At 34.7% G+C, this 12824-nt stretch overlaps 1 protein-coding gene across 11 annotated transcripts in view; it reads left to right on the forward strand.

The window, feature by feature from the left end:
- CASK (peripheral plasma membrane protein CASK) overlaps window positions 1-12824 on the forward strand; it is a 138783-nt gene that overhangs the window by 19442 nt on the left and 106517 nt on the right. For 9 of the 11 annotated variants that reach the window (XM_034328152.2, XM_034328154.2, XM_076688031.1 and 6 more), the window contains 6 exons: window positions 693-764; window positions 5951-6126; window positions 6648-6770; window positions 7620-7809; window positions 8123-8244; window positions 9814-9993. In XM_034328152.2, coding sequence (XP_034184043.2) covers window positions 693-764; window positions 5951-6126; window positions 6648-6770; window positions 7620-7809; window positions 8123-8244; window positions 9814-9993 — 863 coding nt within the window. Of the gene's footprint in view, window positions 1-692; window positions 765-2569; window positions 2742-5950; window positions 6127-6647; window positions 6771-7619; window positions 7810-8122; window positions 8245-9813; window positions 9994-12824 lie in introns of those variants that run through there. The other 2 variants (XM_076688047.1, XM_076693430.1) reach the window with 2 other exon arrangements.

Here is a 12824-nt window from a genome sequence, read left to right on the forward strand (position 1 = left end):
CGGATTTTAGGAAGCACTAACTTGCTTCTCTCGTAATTCTGTGAAAAGTCGTCTCATATTTCTGTACTTTAACATGTTGACTACCGTCAAGACCCCTATTGATTCGTCTTATAAATTCATCTTTACAAATCTAGAAAAACAAAAAATTGCACTACCCATTTTCAATTCAAAGGTAAATCCATTTATTGAAATTTGCTTATAATTCCTTTCTTACATATTTATTACCTATATTCTTGAGACGATTAAACTTTCTGTAAATTAGGACGCGGTATTTAAAGCACAGAAGTGCGGAATAAAATTTAAAACTCATTTTCAGCTTGAATCACGTAAAATTTTCAATTTTACCAAGCTTCGACGTCATTAATCGAAAAGTCTCAAAGGCAGGAAAATTTGCTTCATCAAAATTTTAATGAGTTTCTAAGTACATAACTATGTTGAAGTAAAAAAATAGTACCAACTTCTTGATTGCAATAAATACTAAATTGAAAGGTATGAAATTCATTACTACATCCTTCATTTAATTATTGTTGAGGCGTGAATCTCCCTTTGTCCTGCAAAATCTTTTACACGTGCATAGTCAGTGTCAGCATAATCATCCCCGAAATTATAATAATGTTTAATGGCAACGCGAGGAAAGAGAATCGGTTAACGAGAAATTTTCATAACTTGAAATTTGGTTTGAATGAATACAGAGTATTACACGACCGAGTATCGGCAGTGTCTGAGCCCAAAGGGGCAGCTCTACTTGAAGGCCGACAGCGAGGGTAAGCCTGACCTAGCCTTTAATCATCACTTCCGCAGGAGCCTTGTTTCATCATGCCATATGTGTCACATACACACACCAACACCAACACTTTCATGTCATACTATATTATATGCTACAATCTTAACCCGATCCGAGTGCCCCTTTCACGTTACTGTACTCTAGAAGCTGCCACTGCTTGCTTGCTTGCTTTATTCGCGTCCAAAGATTTTTCGACCACGAGTTTCCAGGGAAACTCGTTCAACGCGTAGACCGAAAGATTTTTACTGATTGTGAGAGCACTTTGATGTTTTGCCGAGTTTAAACTGAAAGAAATGACCCACTGGCGAGATTTGACTCGAACAGTTCCCTTTTCTTATCGTTCATCCAGTGTTTTATATATATATCGTTGGTTTAAAAAAATGGTTCACAATTTTGGGGACAAATGGTATTGATAAAATGGAAGAAAGAAAATCTTGGTCAAGAGGGGTTGAATAATTTATTTATTTAATTTATTATTTGTAAAATAAGAAAATGCTCTAGATGCACAAAGCAAATGATTAAAAATTAAATAATTGAAAAATGGAAGAATTAAGACTAAAAACGTATTGTTTAAATTGAAATGAAATTTTTAGTGAACAGTGAATTGAATAGAATGGCTAAATTTCTTCTAATTTCCTGACTTAAATTTTTTCCATTTTTTATGAGAATACAGGATGAGTATTAAATAGTTAGATCAAAGCTGGAAATTTTCAAAAGGGTTTGTAATTCTCTGGAACATACTATGCAATGCGAGTTCAGAGATAATAGGGGATGTAAAAAATCTTTTGTAAATTTCAGAGTTTACAGAATTCTTCTTCCTCCTTTTTTAGAATTGTTTATTTTCTTTCTTCTATTGTGCGAGTACTATCTATCCTCAAAGTTCTGGACCTTTTATAAAATACCCTGTATAGAACAGCAAACAAGGAAATGTGGATCAGTATTTTTCTATGTGCGAAGCTTCGTGCCTTAGGAAAAAATTTGTGAAACGAAAAATATATTCTGAATCATATGATTTTAGAACACAAAATAATAATCGAATCTATCAATAATTTATAATTTATCGCACTATTATCCTTGGGAAAATATTTCAGTATATTTTAAAAATTATTTTTGATATGACTATTTTTTAAGGAAATAAATGTCTCATTGCTTATTGTGTACACTTGCAATTGAACTGCTAAAATAGAGACCCATCAGAACGTACACACATTGGACGAATTCCAAATCGTTCTAAGAACGAAGCTTTGTACCCACCATCTTCCATCTTTTCCATCTATTTGTTACAAGATACTTGTATTCAATGGTCAATTTATGTTACCATGCACACCATTTATCAGTGTTATAGACTCTATTCATATTGCTGTATCTTTCATCTGAAACGAAGTAGCTACATATATCAATGTTAATTAGCCGGTAACCAAAGTAACTGAAAATGAAACACGGCTACACTATAAATTATTCGATGTATCCATCAGAAAGAGCACCAGTTCCTCCGTCATCCATGAAGATTCAAAGAGGGTCTCTCAAAGACAGCCCAAAAACCATGATAACTAAACCAGCCCCGTTTCAACCCCCTTGATAGCAAGATCAGAATAGCTTTTCTCTCTTCAATGACATTAGGTTGAAAACACGTCGACGAGGTTAACATTCAATTGTCCATTAAAGGCAGGGTCTGACGGAAGATCGGTGACCCGTGCTAACTCGATTCTTTTCGATACAATGACACAAACACAGGTCTGTCTTCCTCTACGAATAACGGCGACGACGATAAGAGGCTCATCTTATCGTCGATGACGGCAGATGCTGTACACTACCGACATTGGCCCGTCGATAACGATCCCTGTCCTATTTGTCTGTGTTCTTTCGATAGGGCTGACGTCTCCGAGCTGCAATTTCCCTTTCGAGGACCTGACCGACGCCGAGGATTCGCTAGTGAGCGATACGGAGGAGAATATCGGTACTCGTATGCCTGCCACATCCGCATATTAACGAGAATCGGGGGTAGACACGAGAGAGAAAAAAAAAATATCCCTTCTTTCTTTTTTTTTTTCTTTCAATTCCTTTCGAAAATCGTTAGCCGTCTTTCCGGATAACATAGAATGGCATTTAGTACACGTCATACGGTAGCAAAAGATTTTACGACACGTTTTATTGACATTTCCATCGACACGTATTTTCGTTTGCCTTCTAACTATCGGTCCGATCGATCGAACGAACGTGGTTGTTCCAGACGGCAATGATACCAGCGATGTCGTTCTACCCCCGTGTCGTTCAACTGTGTCAGCTTCAGAACAACACGTAGTGTCTGCGTAGACACTCCACTTGACCTACGTGCGGTAGTTTGTTCCTGTAACTTCGTTATGCGGCCTCGCCTAGTGACAGATACACGTTGTGTCGTCGAGTTGCCTAATATCTCGAGAATAATACAGAGAGACCCATTTGTCTTTTCGTTACTTTTCTTTTTTTTTTTTAATTTTTGTTCTTGTTTCTTTGGTGTACTTTGGTATTGTACCCCTTCGTCGACGTGTCTCGTTTATTTGTAGCATACGAATGAATCGAGTGTGTTGCTTCATCGTTTTAGGGGTTCGATGATTGAAGGGTTCGTTACGAGGTGATTTTATTGTTTGGCTTCCTGGATGTATTTTTAATGATTTGTGGTGAAATATATTAGGAACGATGGTTCATTTAGAAAGTATAAATACTGAGGTAGTTTATTTATTTTTAAATCAGATTCTCAGATTGTGATTAACAAACCCTTCAATGTTTTTTCTTGTTTGGTCTGATTGCGTTCGAAAGTTACCCGATTGTTGGGCTTGTTTGTGTCGTCATTGTTCGTAGCGGTAGACTAGCCTGTCTCTATGTGTCTGCCTATCTGTATGCCTTTGTGTTTGTCTTATCATTTCTTATCTGTGGCGGATTGTCGTACCTTACATCATCAGTATCCCTGATAAGTGTTTAAAAATATCTGGTATATGCGAATCGTGATCGTATAATTTTTACACGCAGATACAAAGTGATTGCTATTGTATGTTTATTACTACTCCATTTTTAAATTGTCCTGTAATAAATTATGGCTATGGTCACAGTGTATATCACCTTTATCGGAACCTTGTATTTATTAACACGATATTTAATATTTTTTAATTATTCATTACCGTTATCGCTAAATGTATGGAATAAAAAATACATAAATATCGGTGCTTTGTAAACGATAAAAAGAAATAATTTCATAATGGACTGCAATTAAATCATAATTGCTTTAGTACAAGTTAAAATGGAACAAAGAACAATTGTTCTTGATTTCGTCGTGAAAGCACGTCTAAAGTGATTTCATGTAAAATTGCCTTGAAAACAGCTTTCGTTTGCAATAAAATTTTATTGTGTGCTGAAATAATTCTCTTAAAAATGATAGACTCTTCTGAAGCAATATTAGTACGACGTCGAGTCAATTCAGAGCGGTCGTTTCCTTAATTCACTATTTGTATGTCATGAAAAGGATCCAAAGTGGTCGTAAAACTTCACTTTTAGCTGTTGCACTTGATACATTTATTACCTTACACGGTGTTATTTAATCAATTTAAGAGATACTGAACTAATTTGCGCTACTTCTTGAAAAAATATTTAGAGAACATTAATGAAGCTGCTAGTTACACCAATGAAGATTCCCAGTGCAAACTTATCGTGTGATTTTTAATTATCACAGAATTTATAACAAAGCACTGTTTTATTATCAACACTGTGCATGTCTTAAGCCTTGCACAATATGTTTATACTATTTACTGTTAACTATTATATGCGTGAGTTTGACAGTTCTTCGACCCCTTTTATAAGAAATTAAACTCTGTATTTTCATTTTCATCTTATCATATGTCTTTTCTTTTCACCACTTGCTACAAGAAAATTCATACCTAGCACGATCTATTTTTCTTACACATTTCTCATATTTTATGCAATACGTATTTTATAGTACATGTGTATGATAATTTTGACCCAAATTCATGCATTTTGGGGTCTATAGGGTGTGAACACTTGGAATTCGGTCTTTCTTACGCAACATGGACACCATTGCTTTTTGTTTCGCTCTTTTAGAAGTATAATTTTCATCAAAGTAAAATATTTATATCATCTATATTTTAATAAATAATATATTCATCTTTTTTTATGTATCAAATAATTAAATAATTTATCAAACAGAAATCTAATTACCTCCTTTCTGCATTAGAAATTATTTAAACTGAAAATAAAATTACTCTATTGAAGCATCGAAAATATAATAATTTTTTAAATTTTCAAAGCTATTTTGCTTGAAAATCAATCTTGGCTGCTCAAACATAGTCACTCTGCATCTAATTCTCTTTATGAAACTTCTTACCTTTGAATTTTCAGCATGAGTGGTAATTAGAAATTCTGTTTGGACACTACCGTAGATAAAACGATGCTGATATTTAATATTCACATCGAAGATATTTTATGCATTTCCGCAATTTCCGCTTTCTGGCCCTTGACAAACGCATCCCCTTTTGTTCGTATATTCTCCATGTTCGTTCGTTTTTATCACCCGACCCGCAGCTTCGTGGTCCATTTATGCAAGCCCTAAATTATTGTTTCAGTGTTTCTATATTCAATTAGCACGCGATCATTTGCGAATATTCTGTGCGTCAATGCGTTCTTTCTTCACTTGAATGTTTCATATGAATGTACCACACACTTTGTTCGCATCACACATACTCAGCCGGTCCAGTCGATCTAATTGATCTAACATTAATAAACAAATATTTCCTCGAATCTCTCTAAATTAATACTTTCAGTGCAACAGGTAATATTAAATAATCTTCATGGATCTTTGAGCTGTTTGAAATTTTAAACCAACCATACCATTTATGGAGCACTGAATGTATTAATAAAAAAAGAGAGGTAAAATTTATCGCTGGATGCATAAAATTCGCTGGTACGTAACGTCGTCACGAACGGCAGAGGTTAAAAAGTTTGTTGGGAATATTAAGGATTTGAAAGTTAATGGGGAATTTCAGAGATCGTTCTGAAAGTTTCGTGGAATGTAACGATCGACTGCGAACTTCCGAAGCAATCACCGACTGGCTCGCTTGTAGTTTGCTGAATGCATAGGCTGTTTTAAACGTGTATCTGATGGCATTCTTGGTCGTGCAGGTCGTGTTGGATGCCCGCACTTCATGGCGCCGGAAGTGATCCAGCGCAAACAGTACGGGAAGCCTGGTGACGTCTGGTCAGCCGGAGTGTTGCTACACGTCCTACTAACTGGTACACTTCCGTTCGTCGGATCTCGAGATAGACTACGAGATGCAATTTGCAGAGGAAGAGTGCAGGTAGACGTTCGCGTGACATCGTATTTTTTATTTAACAAATTAACTGTCAAATTGAATATATACACCCTGTGATTCTACTCTGACGCAGCACTGTTTAATAGGGTTTCTTTTCTCTATATCGTTATTTTCCCTAGAGAAGCCTACTGTACAGTATTGGCCAAAGTAGCCTTCCCAGTATTAAATAATAGGCTCCCTTTTCCCTATATCATCATTTTTCCTAATCAAGCCTACCTTGCCCGGTACTGTACAAATCTAAGTTAATGCTGTCAGGTTTTGCTGTCGAATTCATTTAAAAAATCCAGAACGAATAAACGTCATAGAATTAACAGGTTCAACTCGAGCACGTTACTCACTAATGAGGTACACTAATTTCTAGCAAATCAGAGCTAATTATTACAAACCCGACAGAAGATCTCTATCTTTTAATGAGACGCATGAAAAGATAACGATGTTCTAATATACTTAACTTGTTTGTACACTTCAACGAGTAATTACAAAAAAAGGATTTGTGACATTTGCAGATGGAAACACCGCCTTGGGACTCAATCAGTGAACCAGCGAAGGATCTCATACAAAGGATGCTTACTACAGACGTGAATCACAGGATTACCATTCAAGAAGTCCTTAACCATAAATGGCTTAGAGTAAGTTCTACCTCGTTGAACTTAGTTTAAAGTTAGGTTCGAAGTTCGTTCCCCGAAGTTCATCTACGAATTTAGGTTGAACTTGTAATATAAATAGGAGTACATTAGACAAAATTGTTATTTTCAAGTTTCATTTTTTAAGAAATGAAATTTCTTAAATTTCTCATTTAGTTCAAAAAAACGAACGGTAGGTTCGCTATAACACATGTTCGAGCGTTCGCGTTAGCAACTTCTCTTTAGCGGATGCTACGGGCGTATCTGCTTCTTTTTATATCGTATCAGGTTTTCGATAAATGGCCTCGTTTTCTGTTATTATATCGGATGAATGTGCGTGCGCATGTGCACGGCATATGGTGTAATAAAGTGAGAATACACCTATATGGTAGGACAGTTAGCCAGTGACCTAAGGTAGCGGAGCTTGGAATCACCCCATATATCGATGCAATACACGTGCAACTGGGCTATCGATCGTTATAGCAGGGGCAAAGTTCCACCGGTTAATGAAAATAACTGTGACGGTGTATATTATTCTTTGTGCTAGTTACAGCTTTTTTTGAATGTAACTGTACATTCGTTACACCCCATAGAACTTCGCGGAACTATAAATAATGGTCCTCCCTTTTTCATTCGGAGAAAATTGATGTAGTTTCTGGTAGTTCAACATTTTTTACATAATTTCCTGGCAAGTTAAGGAAACATTTGCAACGTTATAGAAAATTAATTATATTTCTGTAATATTATTTTTTCATTGACAATTTGCAAGGGGTGGATCATAGGATTTTATTCAATAGTCTGTAAGGGTAGAATTGAAGGGGACTGATCCCTGAACAGATTTTATTGCATTTATAGGACAGGGATAAGGGCGTGGCCCGAATACATTTAGCCGAAACTATAGAAGAACTTAAGAAATTCAATGCAAGACGAAAACTGAAGGAAGCTGTAAAAGTGTCTGTTTCGTCGACAAAATGGCACGCACCTTATTCGGAAGTTAATGGCGATAGCTTTTTCGAGATTGGAGACGATGAAGTCACAATTACAGGTATTATTTTATTTTAGTAACAAAATTTAAAAAATCAAATTCCAACACTCTAGACAAAATTCCAATTAATTTGTTGCCTTTATGAAGCATTATAATTAATTTTTTAAATGATTGTCAGATATTAATGATTAGTAAAATTCATCATTTTTAATTTTAATATTTCTTTACTTATCGTAATGTGCAAATTTATTTTATTTTAGTAATTGTACTTATTAATTAGATTGTGGTTAATATAGTAACATAAATTAAAAAATGAACATGTATTATTTATTAATAATATATCATAATATTTGAAGCTAAAATTGTTTCTTAGGTGCTGTAGCTGAAATTTTAGACTCTCTGGATGATATTGAAGTACTTCAAGAGAGTGGAAGACTGACGCGTGTAGAGATATTGAATGCGGTGGATGATTATCGTCTTCGAGCAATTTTAGAGGTATGAATATTTTGAAACGCAATGGAAACTTGTTCAAATACTATTTTTAGAGTCTTTGCAAAATATTTAGAAACATTTTTTATCATATAAAACAATACTTCAAATGCAGTTCCCAATTTAATATGTAGCAATCTTAAATCTTAATTCTTTACACATTTCCTTTCATTTATAAGAGGAATTTGGTATTACATAATTTCTTTATTCCAAGTTTTACTTCAGTTATTCTTATTATCAATAATAGTGTAATTAGGCTTAATTTCAAATTACCATTTCCTAATGGAAATTACTTTTCGGACATACGGTACATGCCGGAAATGTAACAATCAGTAGATAATTCAGTAGATTAATTTTTAATTTCTAACTTAATTTAGACCGATACATTAACATTGTACAATTTGGTTTCTCGATTCGATTTTTATTAATATTAATTTTTAACTATTTATTTATTATCTGATCATACCGACACTAGTTACAGTATTTACCGTACCCGGTAAATACACGGTAAAGACACGGTAAAGACACTAGTTACCTACATGATTCCACCCGTGGCGCTACTGTCGGTTTCTCTGCTCTTCAAGGCCTTGTTTTTTCCCATGTTCGCCTCGCACACTGTTTCTTATCGCACTTGTATCCCGAGGGAAGAGGTACGCGCCCTCATTTTAGACGGGAAAAGGGCGCAAGCGCTCGACCCCCGATTATCAATATGGCTGACGTGCTAGTCTGGTAAACAAAATGCTATACAGAATCGTGAATTGTAAAATCGCGACTTTAGACATGTAGATGTGTATCTCCTCTGTGTGCGTGTGTCACGTGGGCTCGACTAACCCACGTGTTTCAGATATGACGGGTGCGTCTTAAACGAAGATGCGCCTTTGTCAGTTAATGTTCATCGGTGAGGCCGAGTTGGCCTGCGATCTCCTTGAAATAGCAGGCCTTTTGGTGAGTAAATTTCCTTTCGAATGTAAATACGAGCTAGTTAGCCTTCCGTTGGTTTAGTCTCTTTCTTATGTCGGTAACGTAAACAATGGCTTCGTGCCACGCAGTATATGTTCGTTGTCCTATGACGTGATGGGACATCTAAAGGTACTGAGGTGAACTAACGTGTTTCGCCGGGAATACGATTACTACGTAAGTGGCAGGCATAGTGATGAGACGTGAAATAAGTGTTATTTTATCAAGAATTAAGAGAATTATCCTGAATTTCTCAGGTATTTTACATATAAAATATTTATAGACATTAAATTCATGAAGGAATATCATTGTAGTGTATCTTAAGTAATCTAACCTGCTATAAACATAAATTTTAGAAATTAGTTTTGTGACTGGAGCATGGTTAGGAGATAAATGTACGACATTTCATTTTCATATAATTTATATAAGTTAGAATTGCGTTTATATACATTATATAAGTTTAGAATTACGTTAAAAGAATTATATTCAGATTTGTAAATATTTTATTAATGTTATCGAAAATATTATTTTGGGAACTGAATTCTAAGATGGCGTATTTTATAACTACAAACAGAAGGTTAGGAGTATTTGATGTTTACAATTGTTATTTTTATTCAGCTTTATGACAGAATTTCGACTCGTGTTCCAACACCATGTCGAGCACCACAAACGGATGCGGTTCAACGAGCACGGGAAGTTGAAGAACTTTTGAGAGAGATTGAACATTCAGCAATAAGAAACATCGACAGGTCGGATCTTCGGGAGCTTCATGAACTTCTGGTCCAGCCGCATATGAGGGTGAGTTTTTAAATTGTTTTTTGGTATTATCGATTGACTGAGCTGCCATATGTAAGGTTAAATTAAAAGGAAATAAGAAACTATTTTAATAATTGGAACGTCGATTTTCAGCAGCAAAAAGTAGATAGATAATAATTTCATGAGACAAAATAAAATAATGTTGAATGCAGCATTATATAATGCAAGCATTGGATCCAAAAGTGGAGGCATTATTTATAAATCCATAAGTTGTGAAATATTTCATAAATTTGAATATATCTACCAAATTGTTAATTTTTGAGACATTGTACCTTGAAAAGAATATGTGAAAATGACCTTGAAATCTTTAAAACGCCTCCACTTGGAAACCGGCACATGCATCAAGTAATGCTCCATTGAACTCTGTTCAACCCTTCTTCACATTAAGGGTCGTAGCGGCTTCGAAAATCTTTAAAACGTGCTTCAATACTTACACTTTTAAAAATCTACACGATCCTTCATTATCTTATCAAATTATGAAACAGAGTAAAGAGTTATAAAATAACACTTAATTTAAATAATGACCTTAAAAAATAATTTATCAAAATACGGAAGAATTATGTTTAATGGAACTTTTTTTATTTTTTACCATGGAAAAGCCATAGAGTTATAATTTGTTTAGGACATCTTGTATATATATATATATTTATATCCCAGGGAATTTTATGTACAGTAAACATAGTAAATCGTCCAATATCGCATGGACCAGTAGTGAACGAAAAACACAAATTTTCCCTGAAAAATTTCAACACGTTTTCTCTGTGTACGACTTTCACAGAAGCGATGTTATCTACGAGGCATGCCGATCGAAATCACATCACTTCTTTCTTTTCGTCGTGGCATTCGTCGTGGTTGGTGGTCGTATATTTACCGCGGGTGTTTGACATTGCTTGCGATATACTGTAAATAGGGCGCAGAAATGTAGGTCGATCGTTAAAATTCTCATTTAAAAATCCCGTAGCTGTAGCGAGAGGAACACATAAAGGGGGGAAAAGTTGGTTCGAAAGAGCGGGACAAATACCGGAGAAAGAAGAAAGAGAAGGTGAAGATAAACTGGAGGAAGGATGTTACCGTGGAAAGAATCACTTCTGATAGCCCAACTGATCTATGCATTTTGGTAACTGACTTACATACTAATTATCATATGCATTCGCGATGATAGGACGTTCATTATTTTTATGTCTGTGTCTATCTGCTGAAATTACGGTGTCCGATTCTGAATCGGTTTAACGTTGATTAAACGTGTAATCAGCCTACGGCTTTACCAGAAATTCGGTATTCCACTCTGTATTCGGGAAATCGATACGATGGCCCACTTTAATTATTGTAAGGATCATATATTATTCCCTGGGTGAAAATAAGGGGATGTCGATATTTTTCCTACGGTAACATTCTACGTTTTTTGGTATTGTTTTGATAGCAATGAATATGTAGATTTAGTGCTTCTCGATGTTTGTTTTCTTCTCTTCTCTTTTGATTACATGAATTTTAATTTAATTTGGAGCATCTGATAGCAGTCTAGATGATTACAATATATTTTAGCAAATATTTTGAATTTTAAATAAATGAAAATGGTATCTAGAATGTTATTATTTTCACTAGCCCATCGTTAGAAACATTATTTTCATTCTTTCATTAAAATGAATAATTCTCCTCATAAAGCAAACTATTTTTCAAAGTAAAATTCTTTCATCAACAACGTTGCTCCAGTTTTATAATTATAACATCAAGAAATAAATTATTTTCGAGTTTGCAACACATAATCTCGTAACTAAAATGAAAAACATTTTCTTTCATGAAAATGAAATTTCTTGTAAGTTTTTGAGATAGACGCGTGATAGTCAAATTATCCTTGTCAGATTATGATTATAATCAGTGTTTCAAATTCTCGTGTCGTCTTGAAGTAGATTGCTCGTAGAATGTTTAATTTCCTTCAGAATCTAGCATCTATGTAGATCGATCACCGTAAGGAATTCATGTAATCAAGAATGTTCCTCAACTTTCCTCTCGCATAAAGTCACTGTCTAAGAAAAACGAGTTACCTTCTTCTTACAATAGGAAAATCAAAATTAATATGATTGTAACATTTCGAGTCTAATTGTGATTCCCTTTTAAACTTTATTAATTAAAAATTTTATTTATCTTGTTATTTAGTAATGATGTTGTCCTTCGAAAATATTGTTTCAACAAATTTCACATTGATAAAGTTTAAAAAGGAGCCAAAATTAGGGTGAAAACGTTTCAACAATATTTATTTTAGTTTTTGCTCTGCTCAAAGAGGTCACCCCATCCTTCTTAGATAGGAGAATTCATGTTAGAAAGCACGATGGATCCTTGCCAGGGCCGTATTAGTGCTCCTCGTTAGAGTTTGAAAGCGTAAAGACTGCAACTGCAGTTGCAGCAACCAAATGCAACTATCGTTCAACCGTTCAAGGGTCACGATACGAGTTTAAGCACGGTTTTGTGGCTGAAAAAGACGAATGTAGGTTCATAAACTGACGATGGTCAAAAAAAACAATTAAATTGGGTAGAAATTCGTTTCTCGCGTGTCTCTGGTAGAATCTACCATTTTCTTAAACCTTCTTCTACAAAGAACGTATATATACGTATATATAAATTTTCAATAGATTTTTCTTTTGAAACAAATATATGATTATATGATTTTTCTTAAAAATCTCTTCACTTTTAGTTGAAAATGTTTCAATCTCATTGTCATATTGATTTCGCGTTACGCATGCAAAATCTGGCACTCAAACCAGGCCACTCGTATAATTCTTATTTATAGAGACAGGATAAAATATCGTGGATAGAAC

Source organism: Osmia lignaria, chromosome 1, assembly GCF_051020975.1.
Source record: "Osmia lignaria lignaria isolate PbOS001 chromosome 1, iyOsmLign1, whole genome shotgun sequence".
NCBI lineage: Eukaryota > Metazoa > Arthropoda > Insecta > Hymenoptera > Megachilidae > Osmia > Osmia lignaria.